Source organism: Trachypithecus francoisi, unplaced genomic scaffold (assembly GCF_009764315.1).
Source record: "Trachypithecus francoisi isolate TF-2019V2 unplaced genomic scaffold, Tfra_2.0 Lachesis_group1, whole genome shotgun sequence".
Taxonomy (NCBI): domain Eukaryota; kingdom Metazoa; phylum Chordata; class Mammalia; order Primates; family Cercopithecidae; genus Trachypithecus; species Trachypithecus francoisi.
This window is the reverse complement of record NW_022681454.1, coordinates 102,152,853-102,170,679: the sequence shown is the minus strand read 5'-3', so window position 1 is coordinate 102,170,679 and position 17,827 is coordinate 102,152,853. Positions and strand designations below refer to the sequence as shown.

The 17,827-nt window shown below is 38.3% G+C and overlaps 1 protein-coding gene across 2 annotated transcripts in view; it reads left to right on the top strand.

Annotated features, from left to right (window-relative positions):
• Positions 1-17,827, top strand: part of INTS12 (integrator complex subunit 12) — a 32,385-nt gene that overhangs the window by 11,916 nt on the left and 2,642 nt on the right. For both annotated transcript variants that reach the window (XM_033214919.1, XM_033214918.1), the window contains exons 3-6: positions 761-913; positions 3,209-3,396; positions 4,559-4,718; positions 9,808-9,954. In XM_033214919.1, coding sequence (XP_033070810.1) covers positions 761-913; positions 3,209-3,396; positions 4,559-4,718; positions 9,808-9,954 — 648 coding nt within the window. The remainder of the gene's footprint in view (positions 1-760; positions 914-3,208; positions 3,397-4,558; positions 4,719-9,807; positions 9,955-17,827) is intronic.

Genomic DNA, 17,827 nt, shown 5'->3' with positions numbered 1-17,827 from the left:
AGAAGCCAGACAAAAAAAGAATACATACTCTATGATTCCATTTATATAAATTTCTAGGAAATGCAAACTAATCTAATGTTACAGAAAACAGATAAATGATTGCTTGAGGATGGGAGACATATTTTCTCTAGGGTGTATACCTGTAAGAGGGTAATTACAAAGGGCCACAAGGAAATTTGGGGGGATGATGGATATGTTCATTATGTTGATTGTAGTGATGGTGTCATAGATGTATACATATGTCAAAATTTATCAAATGTTACACTTTAAGTAGGTGTAATTTGGGCCATGTCTGTAATCCCAGCACTTTGAGAGGCCGAGGTGGGTGGATCATTTGAGGCCAGGAGTTTGAGACCAGCGTGGCCAACATGGTGAAACGCCATCTTTACTAAAACTACAAAAACTAGCTGGGTGTGGTGGTGCACCTGTAGTCCCAAATACTCGGGAGGCTGAGGCAGGAGAATCACTTGAACCCAGGAGGCAGAGGTTGCTGTGAGCCAAGACTGTCCCACAAAACTCCACTCCAGCCTGGGCAACAGAGTGAGACTCCGTCCCCCCCCCAAAAAAATAAATAAATAAAGGTACAGTTTGTATATCAATTATTTCTCAATAAAGCTATTTATCTATTTAAGAAAGGAATATTACATTGGTTATAATGAGATGTCTTAATTTTTAACTGAAAATTGCTTAGATTAATGATCTATTTTTTATGATGATCAGTCTGAATATTTAATTACTGGTACCTTTTTTCATCTTTTAGGATGTGGAGCCACCCAAAATTTCAAGCACAAAAAACATTTCCATTAAGCAAGAGCCCAAAATATCATCCAGTCTTCCTTCTGGTAATAATAATGGCAAGGTCCTCACAACTGAAAAGGTAAAGAAGGAAGCCGAAAAGAGACCTGCTGATAAAGTAAGATTTTATTTTAATCTTGTTAAAAGAAAAAAGGTAAATTAGTTGTTCCATAAGCAGAAAGGAACAATGGTTTATTTCTCTTTCTTTTATATAATAATGGGTATAGGTATATAATAATCATCACTCAGTGAATATATATTGATAGCTATAGATTTTGACTTTTTGAAAAATGAGTAAAATTTACAAATTTTAAAGTTAAATGGTTAAAAGCTATTGTCAATAAATATTTGAGCCCTAGGGAGTATAGTAATTTTGAGTATAAACTTTTATCTATGCCTCAGAGGTCCTAGATGGAACAGTTGTTAAGAAGAAAAGATAGATACACTTTGGGAGGCCAAGGCAGGTAGATTGCTTGAGCTCAGAAATTCAAGATCAGCCTGGGCAACATGGTGAAACCCCATCTCTACAAAAAATACAAAAATCATCTGGGTATGGTGGCAATCACCTGTAGTCCCAGCTATTTGTGGGCGGGTTGCGGGTGGAAGGATTGCTTGAGCCCAGAAGGCAAAAATTGCAGTGAGTGGAGATCATGCCACTGTACTCCAGCCTGGGTGACAGAGTGAGGCACTGTCTCAAATAAAAAGAAAGAAAGCAAGAAAGAAAAGATAGGAGAATATAGATGTAAATGACTAAACGTAAACTTTATAGAATGGTATGCACCTGAGCAGGGCCAAGGATGATTCTGTTTTTAGATGATTTCTACATATAGTAATTAAGATTCTAGTTAGAAAAAAATACATTTGAAAATATCTTCAGTAACCCTTGCCCTCAAGATGGAGTATATTATCCTGTATGTTTTCATACTTTTGCTGAATAGCAGCTATTCATAAACTACATTAGATTATTTCTCTGCTTTTAGATCTACATAAATGAGGCTGGGCGTGGTGGCTCATGCCTGTAATCCCAGCACTTTGGGAGTTGAGGCAGGAGGATCACTTGAGGTCAGCAGGTCAGGAGTAGGCCAGCGTGGCCAACATGGCAAAACACCGTCTCTACTTAAAATACAAAAATTAGCCCGGTGGGCCGGGCGCGGTGGCTCAAGCCTGTAATCCCAGCACTTTGGGAGGCCGAGACGGGCGGATCACGAGGTCAGGAGATCGAGACCATCCTGGCTAACACGGTGAAACCCCGTCTCTACTAAAAAAATACAAAAAATTAGCCGGGCGAGATGGCGGGCGCCTGTAGTCCCAGCTACTCGGGAGGCTGAGGCGAGAGAATGGCGTAAACCCGGGAGGCGGAGCTTGCAGTGAGCTGAGATCCCGGCCACTGCACTCCAGCCTGGGCGACAGAGCAAGACTCCGTCTCAAAAAAAAAAAAAAAAAATTAGCCCGGTGTGGTGGCGCACACCTGTAGTTCCAGCAAATCGGGAGACAGACATGAGAATCACTTGAACCCAGGAGGCAGAGGTTACAGTGAGCAGAGTGCCCTGCACTCCAGCCTGGGCAACACAGCAAGACTCTGTCTCAAAAAAAAAGTTATGTAAATAATATCATACTGTGTGTGTATATCCTTTGGTAACTTTTTCTCCACTCAACTATGTGCTTTTGAAATGTATGTCTGTTGATGCATGTAGATCTAGATTTCTTTTAGCTACTACATAATACTCATTCTGTGAATTAACCAGCTTATCATTCCCCTACTGATGCACAATTAGATATTTCTCCTTTGTTTCTATTACAATGGAGTTGAAGTGAGCTACTTTATACATATGTCATGTTAATAGTTTCTATAGGATGTATACCTATAAGTGAATGTAATAGGATATGACATCTTCAACATTACTAGGCATTGCCAAATTGTTATCAAAAGTAGATGTACTAAATTTACACTGTCATCAACAAAGTACAAGAATTCCAAATTCTATGTCTTATCAGACTTTTTGATTTTTGCCAAATCTAATGGGTATATTGATAATATTTATATCTTAAAGAAGGGAATCCGAATTTGCTTTGAAGCAAATATGTGTTAAGTCTGTACAGTAGATACTAGTCTAAGTACATCCATCGAACTTCCAGAATTCTTTAATAGATAGAAGAGTACAAAGAGAAATACAAATCTTTGTTAAACTGTTCTGATTTATTTATTTCTGTCTTGCTGGTTTCATTTAATGTACCAATAAATTCGTTACAGTTCTTCTACAGATCTTTAAGGTGCACATTTGTCCCTAACTATGTGAATATATCTGTAAAATGGACTTGATCATTGCCTGTTGTCCTTTTTATTCATCTTTCAGTGACTTAAAGTTTATTCTACCACATTACTTTATCATTTTCTGATGCCTGCTTTTTATAGATGAAATCAGACATCACTGAAGGAGTTGATATTCCAAAGAAACCTAGATTGGAGAAACCAGAAACACAGTCCTCTCCCATTACTGTCCAAACTAGCAAGGATTTAGCTATGGCTGACCTTTCCAGTTTTGAGGAGACCAGTGCTGATGATTTTGCCATGGAGATGGGATTGGCCTGCGTTGTTTGTAGGTAAGTTGTCCCTTGTCACAGATTATTTTGTTACTTTATGAAGAACACAGGACCCCTTTCCACTCCTCAACCCCCAAAATCAGAACAATTGTTGTGCATTTTCTATTTTGTTTTTACGATTTGGAACTGGGGTGGAAATAAGTAGATGTCTTATGAACTGCCCGTATAACAATTTAACATATTGAAAATTGTCAGATATTTTGTCTTTCCCAACTATGGCTTTTAAATCTGTTATGTTGTAACATTTTCTGCATTTTTGGGTTCCAGAGGGAAAGTGATTATTATATTATGATATATATGCCTATGATAATCTAAGGCTATGGTGACTGCTTTTTGTGCTGTTGGAATTTATACTTTTTTATACACATATGGCTTCATTCTATTAATCTGATCATTCATTGAGCACCCTATGTGTGTGCGGTAACGTGCTAAGGACTGTGAATAGTTACGTCCAGTTCTCACCTTTAGGTAACTCATATTAATGAAGAACAACAACAACATATAGCTAACTAATATAAGGGAATTTAATAGAGATACAGAATGTAATGAGACTGTTGGAAGACTAATCAGAGTCTACTACCTTCTGAGAGAAAGACAAAAATTATGATGAGAAATGACAAGGAGAAAATAGCCAAATTTAATCAAGGCATTCCATGTATTTATTAATGGTTGACCATAAGCTTTAAAAGCTTATGCTTTTGTGCATGCTATGTGTTGGAGTTTGATATTTTGATCTTTGGGTTTCTGGGATTTTTTTTTCTTTTTAATATACCAAACTTTACCAGAACAACCCTGAAATAACTTTTTTTTTTTTTTTTTTGAGACAGAGTCTTACTCTGTCACCAAGGCTGGAGTGCAGTGGTGTGATCTTGGCTTACTGCAGCCTCCATCTCCGGGGTTCAAGCCATTCTCCTGCCTCAGCCTCCCGAGTAGTGGGGATTATAGGTGTGCACCACCACGCCCATCTAATTTTTGTATTTTTAGTAGAGGCAGGAGATGTCTGCCAGGCTGGTCTTGAATTCCTTACCTCAAATGATCCGCCTGCCTTGGCCTCCCAAAGTGCTGGGATTACAGGCATGAGCCAGTACACCCGGCCCCTGAAATAACTTTAAATTATTGCATTAAAAAAAGTAGTGTAATGTTTAATGGTGTGTTTTCTTAGGCAAATGATGGTGGCATCTGGCAATCAATTAGTAGAATGTCAGGAGTGCCATAATCTCTACCACCGAGATTGCCATAAACCCCAGGTGACAGACAAGGAAGCGAATGACCCTCGCCTGGTGTGGTACTGTGCCCGATGTACCAGACAAATGAAAAGAATGGTAGGAATCGTATTTTTCTTTATTTTAAACAGTCTGTCAATGTTTCTGTTGGTATGTGCTTTCAAAACAAAGATTTGAATATTTAAGATACTGAAAAAATAAATAATATAAGCTGATTATTTAAATGTTTATATGTATAGTATATATATGTGATTAATATTTCTATGGCTAAAAACCAGACCACGTTATGTGCATTTTTCTCTGTTTAGTTTTATCTACTTCTAATATAGATAAACAAACAAGATTGGTGACACACAGATTATGAATATTCCTTACTAGTCTGTCAATGTATTTATAAACATTTTAATATACCATGCAGCACTGAGAACTGGTGAGATACAAAGCCCCACTGTTTGTTGAGGTCTGGTAAGGAAATATAGAAAACTCCTGAGTGAGCTTAAACCACCAAATGAATAAGATGTGTACAGAGGTGATATTTATATGTGCATATCCGTCTTTCCAGCTGCATTTCTCTATTGCTTAGTCTTTCCTTCTCATTGTCCTCAAGTGACCATTACCTCATTCTTCCAACATACTTTCTGTTTTTACTGCTTACTAACATACCTGCCTTTAATGTCATAGTGAAATACATTTTCATTTGTTATATTGGATAGTTTTCTAACTTTTATTCACTTATAAAATAGGTAAATGATAAATGAATTTCATAATTTTTCTTTTAAAGTAAACAAGAAATTACCGTAATGTCTTATTCACCAGCTCTCCCTCACACTTTCCTGTCTCTTCCCCTGCCTTAAATTAGTGATTCTCAATTGCAGAGTTCTCATGTCTGTTAATCAAATGAATTTCTACGTAAATTTGTCTGACCAATGTATCTTTAAAGGTCAGAAGTACTTAGTTAAAAGTAAAAATTCGAGATACCAATTTTACTTTTTAATCAGTTAAATCAGAAATAGGAAGTGTTTTTATTTATTCCTATGAAATAAAAAGTAGTAAATGAAAAGTGTGGATATCAATAGTGTGTATATTTCTTACTTGTAACAGGAAATTTCTGTGACAAGTTACAATCTGTTCTGCTCAGTTTGATTTTTATTTAATTTATTACTTAAACTAGCCCTCCAGGATCTAAAGTGAAATTATTATACATGAGCAATGCATTCCAGAGCATTGATAAGAAACCACTAAGAATTGGAAATTGTCAAAAGACACAAATTGTGACAATAATCTGTCTTTCTTTAGTATGTACTCAACTGTTTCATTATTATCACTGTAGCTCCCTTAATATCTAAAGTAAGCACTCTTCTTCCCCCAAGTTTTTTCTCCTCCATTTTTTGGGATTTATTTTATGTCAAATCTATGTTTATGGTTCTAACCCTCTTCCTGAGTAAGCTTCTATAGCTAACTAGATAGTCTATAGATACTTTAAGTTCAATATATTTAAAAATAAAAGTTGTTCTATTATCCAGTTTTTTTTTTCTGCAATTGCGTGAATTAGAAAACATCTTTGATGCCTCTCTTAATTCCATATCCCTTTGTTTACCAGATTTGTTAATTCTCCCTCTTATATGTCTCTGAAATCTGTTCATTTCTCTTTTATTACCCTGTTCCACAAATGCATTACTTGTCTATTGCAATAACCACTTAAGAAATCTCCTTGCTTCCCATCAATCCACTTTGATTACTGTCATTAGAATTCTTCTAAAATATTTATGTGCTTATATATGCCCAGTGGCTCTCAATTACTTATATAATGAGGTTATACTCATTAGGATGCATATATGGACCTTCTCTTTTTGACCCGACTCTACCTTACAGCCCTCTCTCTCACTGCTTCACCATACATATTCATATACTCTGGCCACTCTGACACAGACTAAGTGTGTAATTACCTGAATATGTGGAGAACTTTCATGTTCTGCTTCTCAGCTTCTCTTCATCTGGGATACTGTTTATTCCTTTATCTGCTTTGCAAATAATATCTAATTTATCAGTAAGATCATGTAATTCATTGGCATAGCACTTAAGTGGAGCTCAAGACTGACACATTCTACATTCTGTTGTTCTTAAGTTAAATGAAGCAAATATAATTTTTTTTTTTTTTTTTTTGAGACAGGGTCTTACTCTGTTGTCTAGGCTGGAGTGCAGTAGCGTGACCATGGCTCGCTGCAGCCTCGACTTCCCAGGCTCAAGCATTCCTCCCACCTCAGTCTCCCAAGTAGCTGGGACTACAGGCATGTGCCACCAGGCCTAGCTAATTTTCTTTATTTTTTGTAGAGATGGAGTCTCGCTATGTTGCCAGGGGTGGTCTCAAACTCCTGACCTCAAGTGATCCTTCTGCCTCGGCCTCCCAAAGTTCTGGGATTATAGGCATGAGCCACCATACCAGGCTAAATGCAGATTAGTACCAGAAATCAACAGTGAATCTGGTCTGTGTGTCCAAAAGTCAAAGTACTAAATGGGGAGTCATGGCTAATATTAGAACATGACTAGAATACACCAAGAGTAAATGTGGGGAAATACCAAAAGACATGATCTGAAGTGAGCCTAAAGATCAGAATCCAGGAAATGTAAGGTTTAATGAGATAATTTTGGAACAGTGGGGATTCTAAATTCAGTCATTCTAACTATAAGTGCTTTGAGTGAGATTCTCATATGTGCATTGGTTGGTGTTCCAAGGTATTGCAAAGATATTATAAATAGCACCTGATATCCCCTTTCTCCTTGCACAGATTCCTCAAACTGGGGCAAGTTCTGCAGTACACATTATTGTAGGAAGACCTAGTTAAGAATGTTATGATCGTGTATGGCAGGGTCCAGGGTTATTCTTCAGTTCTATAATTTTCTCTCTACCCAGTAGTGGGTTTTTCCCCAGCTTCAGGTGAGAGACTCATATCACTTATTGCAGTGGTTCTCAATCTAAGGTAGTAATACACTCCTGTTTCACAGCATTTAGAAATATGTGGGGTTTTTAATGCTGCCATTTTGGCAGTTAGTGCCTTAGTGGAGAATTTTATACATTTTGCAGTGTTTGAAGCAGTCACCCAATGAAACGTTTAGTTCCTTTGTTGAACAAAACTGAATCAGTGATTATATCCTAGTTCCCTAAACTAGTATTACCAGTGAAGGACAAAGGATTGTGGATATCTTTTACTCAGTTTCTAAGATGGCTGGATAAAACAGGGAAGGCAGAAGATCCAAACATGATCTCAGGTAGAAGTACTTCCTGGGGCTTCATCATAATTAATCTGTTAAAACATACAAGTTAGGTGGGTCCTCAGAGTCTAACCTCAGGAGTGCTAGATGTGGGTGGAATCCAGTATTAAGATCAAAAGCCATGGTTTTGGAGCCATATGTTTCTGTTTTACTGTGAGGGATGCATTCTCATAACATGGTTTTGCAATAAAGGAAAAGATGGCTCTCCTTTCCTGCTAGTACCAGTAATCAACAGTGAATTACTTTGAACGTTCTTAATATTCTTGATCTGATTTTTGCTTTATAAGTGGTGTTGAAGGTAGGTGTACTTTGATGTGAAAGGTATGTGTATAAAAAGTGATACGAATTGAGATTCAAGGACCAAAACTATATAGTATGACAAACGGTAGCACAGGATTACACAAGAAGACCCAAACAAGAGCAAAATAGGCCAAGTCTGGCTTTCAGAAATGGTGACAAATTGTTAATAAATTGTCTAGTACAGTGCTGTATAGTCTTATGAAGATTAGCAAAGACTATGGAATGGCTAGTGGGAAGCATCTTTCCCCATTCAGTATGCATGGATTTTTCTGGATTCAGTTTGATTGTCCTTTTTAAATAATGAATAAACAGTAACTTTTTGTTAGCACTCAGCATATTCCAGATATTATGCTAAACTCTTACATAATCATAATTCATCCTCATAACCCACCTTTGAAACAAATGCTATTACCATTTTACAGATGAAGAGAATGAGGCTTTTAGAGATTCACATATTTTGCCTGAGGTAATGTACCTAGAAAAATAGTTGCTGGGTTTTTTTCTGTTGTTGTTTTTTGAGATGGAGTTTCGCTCTTGTTCTCCAGGCTAGAGTGCAATGGTGTGATCTCAGCTCACTGCAACCTCCACCTAATGGGTTCAAGCAATTCTTCTGCCTCAGCCTCCCAAGTAGCTGGGATTACAGGTGCTCACCACCATACCCGGCTAATTTTTATATTTTTAGTAGAGACGGGGTTTCACCATGTGGGCCAGGCTGGTCTCAAACTCCTGACCTCAAGTGAACCACCCGCCTCAGCCTCCCAAAGTGCTGGGATTACAGGCGTGAGCCGCTGCACCTGGCCAGTTGCTGGGTTTTAATCCTAGCTCTGTTTGACTCCGAAAATTACTCTTAAACACTGCACATAACCATTTATAAACAGTTATAATTATCTACCTAGAAAACACTAAAAAATAAACTCAAAAATGATTAGAGTTTATAGGAAAATTTAGTAAAGTGCCTAGTTATAAAATAAAGGAAAAAATCAATTATTGGTCAAAATATAACTGAAGATGCTTATAAAGTAATAGTGGGTGAAAATTCTTTGATAACATAGAAATTTGCATTTATGAACTTTCTCTAAAGATTTAGCATGCCTAGTTTTGCAATGTGGAAAAACCTCAAAAAGTTTCATCATTTATCAATAGTTTTTTTTCTCCCTATTCTGCATTTAAAACCTTATAAATGATCTGAGCTATGTTTTAATTTGCCCTCAGCAACTGAGGGACTTATGCCTAGACCCCAAGAAGAAAACTCCTACGTATTTGACCAACCCCAATGAGAAATAAATGTACTTCATCATGAGTAAAGCTAATGCTTACATATAGTTTGTGATTTTTCTTTTTAAAAAATAATTTTATCTTGTTAAAATGTTATTTAACCCTCTTCTGTCTTATTTCTAAAGGTTAATATTCTCTTTACTGTTTAGAAACTAATACAATCTGTAAAACCATTAATATGATGATAAAAATAATTTGTCAAAGAGCATATATATTATCATCACAGTACTTTTTTAAATGTTCAACTGTATTTCATTTCAATGATGAGTCCTGTGAGAGATTATTATCTTTTTGTATATTCAGTTACGAGTTTGTATCTGATTTAATCCACTGATTTTTGCAGGCTCAAAAAACTCAGAAACCACCACAGAAACCAGCCCCTGCAGTTGTTTCTGTAACTCCAGCTGTCAAAGATCCATTGGTTAAGAAACCAGAAACTAAACTGAAACAAGAGACAACTTTTCTAGCATTTAAGAGAACAGAAGTCAAGGTATAGTAGATTCTATTTTTATCTAAGATTATATCTTAAAGTTTAGTTAACTAAACAATAGTTGCTTGATAAAAAATTTAATGAGAAACTTTATATACTAAATGGCTATATTTTAGAAATTAAGACTTTACTACTATTAGGTAGAAAGGGAACATTTATATCATTAATTAATCTCTGACTCTGCTGTTTTTCTTTTTATCACAAATAGGAGCAGTCTATGATCATTCCAAAATGATATTCTTTACTATTCTCATCTGGTTCGATACTTATCTCCATTCAGAAATCTGGTTTAAATTCAGGCTGGGTGCCATGACTCACGCCTGTAGTCCCAGCACTTTGGGAGGCCAAGGCGGGTGGATCACCTGAGGTCAGGAGTTCGAGACCAGCCTGGCCAACATGGTGAAACCTCGTCTCTACTAAAAATACAAAAATTAGCAAGGCATGATGGTGGGCACCTGTAATTCCCAGGCATGGTGGCGGGTGCATGCAATCAGCTACTTGGGAGGCTGAGGCAGGAGAATTGCTTGAACCCCTGAGGCAGAGGTTACAGTGAGCTGAGAGTGCCATTGCACTCCAGCCTGGGTGACAAGAGCGAAACTCTGACTCAAAAAAAAAAAAAAATCTGGTTTAAATTCAAAATACCTCTGCCCTCAGTAGCAACGGTTTTGCCCCACACACTACTTGAGCAGTTTGGCCTTGTAATTTTTTTTTCTCCCTTCTTACTGGCTATTGAAGGATTTTTCTTGCTTTGTCTTGTTTTGTTTCTTTATAATAAACTTTCAGTGGTATCTACCTCTTATACCAAGGGACCTCATTGTCTAGAAAGAGTATCACCTTTCTCATTCCTAAGGTTGCATCCTTGAAATCATACTACAGGGGGGGCGGAGCAAGATGGCCGAATAGGAACAGCTCCAGTCTCCAACTCCCAGCGCGAGTAACACAGAAGACCGGTGATTTCTGCATTTTCAACTGAGGTACTGGGGTCATCTCTCTAGGGAGTGCCGGACAATCGGTGCTGGTCAGCTGCTGCAGCCTGACCAGCGTGAGCTGAAGCAGGGCGAGGCATCGCCTCACCTGGAAGCGCAAGGGGAAGGAAATCCGTTTTCCTAGCCAGGGGAACTGAGACACATAACACCTGGAAAATCGCATAACTCCCACCCCAATACTGCGCTTTAAGGAAACAGGCACACCAGGAGAATATATCCCACACCTGGCCGGGAGCGTCCCACGCCCACGGAGCCTCCCTCACTGCTAACACAGCCGTCTGCAGCGATCTATCCGCAAGGCAGCAGCGAGGCTGGGGGAGGGGCGCCCGCCATTGCTGAGGCTTAAGTAGGTAAACAAAGCCGCTGGGAAGCTCGAACTGGGTGGAGCTCACAGCAGCTCAAGGAAACCTGCCTGTCTCTGTAGACTCCACCTCTGGGGACAGCCCACAGCTGAGGTCCAATAGGGAAAGCAGCGGGGGCGGTGCAGAGGCGAAGGACTCTGTCTGACAGCTTTGGGGAGAGCCGTGGATCTCCCAACGCGGAGGTTGAGATCCGAGAACGGACAGACTGCCTGCTCAGGTGGGTCCCTGACCCCTGAGTAGCCTAGCTGGGAGACATCCCCCACTAGGGGCAGTCTGACACCCCACACCTCACAGGGTGGAGTCATCCCTGAGAGGAAACTTCCAAAGGAAGAATCAGACAGGTACACTCGCTGCTCAGCAATATTCTATCTTTGGCAACCTCTGCTGCTGATACCCAGGCAAACAGGGTCTGGAGTGGACCTCAAGCAATCTCCAACAGACCAACAGACAGTCCTTCTGACTGTCAGACGGAAAACTATCAAACAGGAAGGACACCTATACCAAAACCCCATCAGTACGTCACCATCATCAAAGACCAGAGACAGATAAAACCACAAAGATGGGGAAAAAGCAGGGCAGAAAAGCTGGAAATTCAAAAAATAAGAGCGCATCTCCCCCTGCAAAGGAGCGCAGCCCATCGCCAGCAACGGATCAAAGCTGGTCAGAGAATGACTTTGACGAGATGAGAGAAGAAGGCTTCAGTCCATCAAACTTCTCAGAGCTAAAGGAGGAATTACGTACCCAGCGCAAAGAAACTAAAAATCTTGAAAAAAAAGTGGAAGAATTGACAGCTAGACTAATTAATGCAGAGAAGATCATAAACGAAATGACAGAGATGAAAACCATGACACGAGAAATACGTGACAAATGCACAAGCTTCAGTAACCGACTCGATCAACTGGAAGAAAGAGTATCAGCGATTGAGGATCAAATGAATGAAATGAAGCGAGAAGAGAAACCAAAAGAAAAAAGAAGAAAAAGAAATGAACAAAGCCTGCAAGAAGTATGGGATTATGTAAAAAGACCAAATCTACGTCTGATTGGGGTGCCTGAAAGTGAGGGGGAAAATGGAACCAAGTTGGAAAACACTCTTCAGGATATCATCCAGGAGAACTTCCCCAACCTAGTAGGGCAGGCCAACATTCAAATTCAGGAAATACAGAGAACGCCACAAAGATACTCCTCCGAAGAGCAACTCCAAGACACATAATTGCCAGATTCACCAAAGTTGAAATGAAGGAAAAAATCTTAAGGGCAGCCAGAGAGAAAGGTCGGGTTACCCACAAAGGGAAGCCCATCAGACTAACAGCAGATCTCTCGGCAGAAACTCTACAAGCCAGAAGAGAGTGGGGGCCAATATTCAACGTTCTTAAAGAAAAGAATTTTCAACCCAGAATTTCATATCCAGCCAAACTAAGTTTCATCAGTGAAGGAGAAATAAAATCCTTTACAGATAAGCAAATGCTTAGAGATTTTGTCACCACCAGGCCTGCCTTACAAGAGACCCTGAAGGAAGCCCTAAACATGGAAAGGAACAACCGGTACCAGCCATTGCAAAAACATGCCAAAATGTAAAGACCATCGAGGCTAGGAAGAAACTGCATCAACTAATGAGCAAAATAACCAGTTAATATCATAATGACAGGATCAAGTTCACACATAACAATATTAACCTTAAATGTAAATGGACTAAATGCTCCAATTAAAAGACACAGACTGGCAAACTGGATAAAGAGTCAAGACCCATCAGTCTGCTGTATTCAGGAGACCCATCTCACATGCAGAGACATACATAGGCTCAAAATAAAGGGATGGAGAAAGATCTACCAAGCAAATGGAGAACAAAAAAAAGCAGGGGTTGCAATCCTAGTCTCTGATAAAACAGACTTTAAACCATCAAAGATCAAAAGAGACAAAGAAGGCCATTACATAATGGTAAAGGGATCAATTCAACAGGAAGAGCTAACTCTCCTAAATATATATGCACCCAATACAGGAGCACCCAGATTCATAAAGCAAGTCCTTAGAGACCTACAAAGAGACTTAGACTCCCATACAATAATAATGGGAGATTTCAACACTCCACTGTCAACATTAGACAGATCAACGAGACAGAAAGTTAACAAGGATATCCAGGAATTGAACTCATCTCTGCACCAAGCGGACCTAATAGACATCTATAGAACTCTCCACCCCAAATCAACAGAATATACATTCTTCTCAGCACCACATCGCACTTATTCCAAAATTGACCACATAATTGGAAGTAAAGCACTCTCAGCAAATGTACAAGAACAGAAATTATAACAAACTGTCTCTCAGACCACAGTGCAATCAAACTAGAACTCAGGACTAAGAAACTCAATCAAAACCGCTCAACTACATGGAAACTGAATAACCTGCTCCTGAATGACCACTGGGTACATAACGAAATGAAAGCAGAAATAAAGATGTTCTTTGAAACCAATGAGAACAAAGATACAACATACCAGAATCTCTGGGACACATTTAAGGCAATGTGTAGAGGGAAGTTTATAGCACTAAATGCCCACAAGAGAAAACAGGAAAGATCTAAAATTGACACTTTAACATCACAATTAAAAGAACTAGAGAGGCAAGAGCAAACACATTCAAAAGCTAGCAGAAGGCAAGAAATAACTAAGATCAGAGCAGAACTGAAGGAGATAGAGTCACAAAAAACCCTCCAAAAAATCAATGAATCCAGGAGTTGGTTTTTTGAAAAGATCAACAAAATTGACAGACCGCTAGCAAGACTAATAAAGAAGAAAAGAGAGAGGAATCAAATAGACGCAATAAAAAATGATAAAGGGGATATCACCACCGACCCCACAGAAATACAAACAACCATCAGAGAATACTATAAATGCCTCTACGCAAATCGACTAGAAAATCTAGAAGAAATGGATATTTCCTGGACACTTACACTCTCCCAAGACTGAACCAGGAAGAAGTTGAATCCCTGAATAGACCAATAACAGGCTCTGAAATTGAGGCAACAATTAATAGCCTACCCACAAAAAAAAGTCCAGGACCAGATGGATTCACAGCTGAATTCTACCAGAGGTACAAGGAGGAGCTGGTACCATTCCTTCTGAAACTATTCCAATCAATAGAAAAAGAGGGAATCCTCCCTAACTCATTTTATGAGGCCAACATCATCCTGATACCAAAGCCTGGCAGAGACACAACAAAAAAGAGAATTTTAGACCAATATCCCTGATGAACATCGATGCAAAAATTCTCAATAAAATACTGGCAAACCGGATTCAGCAGCACATCAAAAAGCTTATCCACCATGATCAAGTGGGCTTCATCCCTGGGATGCAAGGCTGGTTCAACATTCGCAAATCAATAAACGTAATCCAGCATATAAACAGAACCAAAGACAAGAACCACATGATTATCTCAATAGATGCAGAAAAGGCTTTTGACAAAATTCAACAGCCCTTTATGCTAAAAACGCTCAATAAATTCGGTATTGATGGAACGTACCTCAAAATAATAAGAGCTATTTACGACAAACCCACAGCTAATATCATACTGAATGGGCAAAAACTGGAAAAATTCCTTTGAAAACTGGCACAAGACAGGGATGCCCTCTCTCACCACTCCTATTCAACATAGTGTTGGAAGTTCTGGCTAGGGCAATCAGGCAAGAGAAAGAAATCAAGGGTATCCAGTTAGGAAAAGAAGAAGTCAAATTGTCCCTGTTTGCAGATGACATGATTGTATATTTAGAAAAACCCATCGTCTCAGCCCAAAATCTCCTTAAGCTGATAAGCAACTTCAGCAAAGTCTCAGGATACAAAATTAATGTGCAAAAATCACAAGCATTCTTATACACCAGTAACAGACAAGCAGAGAGCCAAGTCAGGAATGAACTTCCATTCACAATTGCTTCAAAGAGAATAAAATACCTAGGAATCCAGCTTACAAGGGAAGTAAAGGACCTCTTCAAGGAGAACTACAAACCACTGCTCAGTGAAATCAAAGAGGACACAAACAAATGGAAGAACATACCATGCTCATGGATAGGAAGAATCAATATCGTGAAAATGGCCATACTGCCCAAGGTGATTTATAGATTCAATGCCATCCCCATCAAGCTACCAATGAGTTTCTTCACAGAATTGGAAAAAACTGCTTTAAAGTTCATATGGAACCAAAAAAGAGCCCGCATTGCCAAGACAATCCTAGGTCAAAAGGACAAAGCTGGAGGCGTCACGCTACCTGACTTCAAACTATACTACAAGGCTACAGTAACCAAAACAGCATGGTACTGGTACCACAACAGAGAAATAGACCAGTGGAACAGAACAGAGTCCTCAGAAATAATACCACACATCTACAGCCATCTGATCTTTGACAAACCTGACAAAAACAAGAAATGGGGAAAGGATTCCCTATTTAATAAATGGTGCTGGGAAAATTGGCTAGCCACAAGTAGAAAGCTGAAACTGGATCCTTTCCTTACCCTTATACGAAAATTAATTCAAGATGGATTAGAGACTTAAATGTTAGACCTAATACCATAAAAACCCTAGAAGAAAATCTAGGTAGTACCATTCAGGACATAGGCATGGGCAAGGACTTCATGTCTAAAACACCAAAAGCAACGGCAGCAAAAGCCAAAATTGACAAATGGGATCTCATTAAACTAAAGAGCTTTTGCACAGCAAAAGAAACTACCATCAGAGTGAACAGGCAACCTACAGAATGGGAGAAAATTTTTGCAACCTACTCATCTGACAAAGGGCTAATATCCAGAATCTACAAAGAACTCAAACAATATACAAGAAAAAAACAAACAACCCCATCAAAAAGTGGGCAAAGGATATGAACAGACATTTCTCAAAAGAAGACATCCATACAGCCAACAGACACATGAAAAAATGCTCGTCATCACTCGCCATCAGAGAAATGCAAATCAAAACCACAATGAGATACCATCTCACACCAGTTAGAATGGCAATCATTAAGAAGTCAGGAAACAATAGATGTTGGAGAGGATGTGGAGAAATAGGAACACTTTTACACTGTTGGTGGGATTGTAAACTAGTTCAACCATTATGGAAAACAGTATGGCGATTCCTCAAGGATCTAGAACTAGATGTACCATATGACCCAGCCATCCCACTACTGGGTATATACCCAAAGGATTATAAATTACTCTACTACAAAGACACATGCACACGTATGTTTATTGCGGCACTATTCACAATAGCAAAGACTTGGAATCAACCCAAATGTCCATCTGTGACAGACTGGATTAAGAAAATGTGGCACATATACACCATGGAATACTATGCAGCCATCAAAAAGGATGAGTTTGCATCCTTTGTAGGGACATGGATGCAGCTGGAAACCATCATTCTTAGCAAACTATCACAAGAAGAGAAAACCAAACACCGCATGTTCTCACTCATAGGTGGGAACTGAACAATGAGATCACTTGGACTCGGGAAGGGGAACATCACACACTGGGGCCTATCATGGGGAGGGGGGAGGAGGGAGGGATTGCATTGGGGAGTTATACATGATATAAACGTTATGCACATGTACCCTAGAACTTAAAGTATAATAAAAAAAAAAATAAATAAAATAAAATAAAATAAAAAAAAGAAATCATACTACATTATTCTTATTATTTTGGCATTTTTATATCCTGGAAAAAATAATTTTCTAATCTAATTTTATAACAGAAAGAATACTTCTACTGAGGTACACATTCCAATGTTAAGCACAGCACTAAATATGGAAGAAAAAAATATTAGCCTCAAATTCTCAAAGATTGACCTGAGAAAACTCTAAAGTTATTACCTTATCTAAGTGACTGTAAATAATAAGCTTAATACCCTTGATATGATGAAAATGATTATGAATATAAAGTACTTTTGAAAACTTATTGATAATTATATTTGGAGGTTATTTTTCATTTTAATTTGCCAGGGAAGATTTGCTATCCAAGGCATATCCATTATTGATTTGTCATATAGGAACTTGGTGAATTGGAATAGAACTAAGAATGACCAGTTTATTGAAAGTAATTAGAGTTGCTATATTCTGCACATAATCACTTTTTAGGAGATTTTTAGACTAATCTGTTACTACTAAAGTTTATTTTTAGAAAATTCAACATGAAATCATTTTATGGCAAACAAATTAAAGCCTTTGCTGTTATATTTGTTTTGATAAAGAGGTTTTGTGTTTTTTTAATAAAAAAATTTATAGTATAAATTTATACTATAAAAAAATTGTTCCCATTCACATATAAAAAGCAAATGTCTTTTCTAACTTGCCCATCTAGCAAATAGGTAAAAAAATATTTATAGTTAAAAACTTGAGAAATTTGTTTTCTATGCTGAAATAGTAAGAAAATCACTTGGTCTCCATTGTTTGTGTTATATTACTCCTATGTGTCCTGATAGTATTATAAACCATCTGTCATCCTGTTGAAAAGCAATACTAAGCAACAGCAAGCCATTAAAATGAAATGCCAGACAC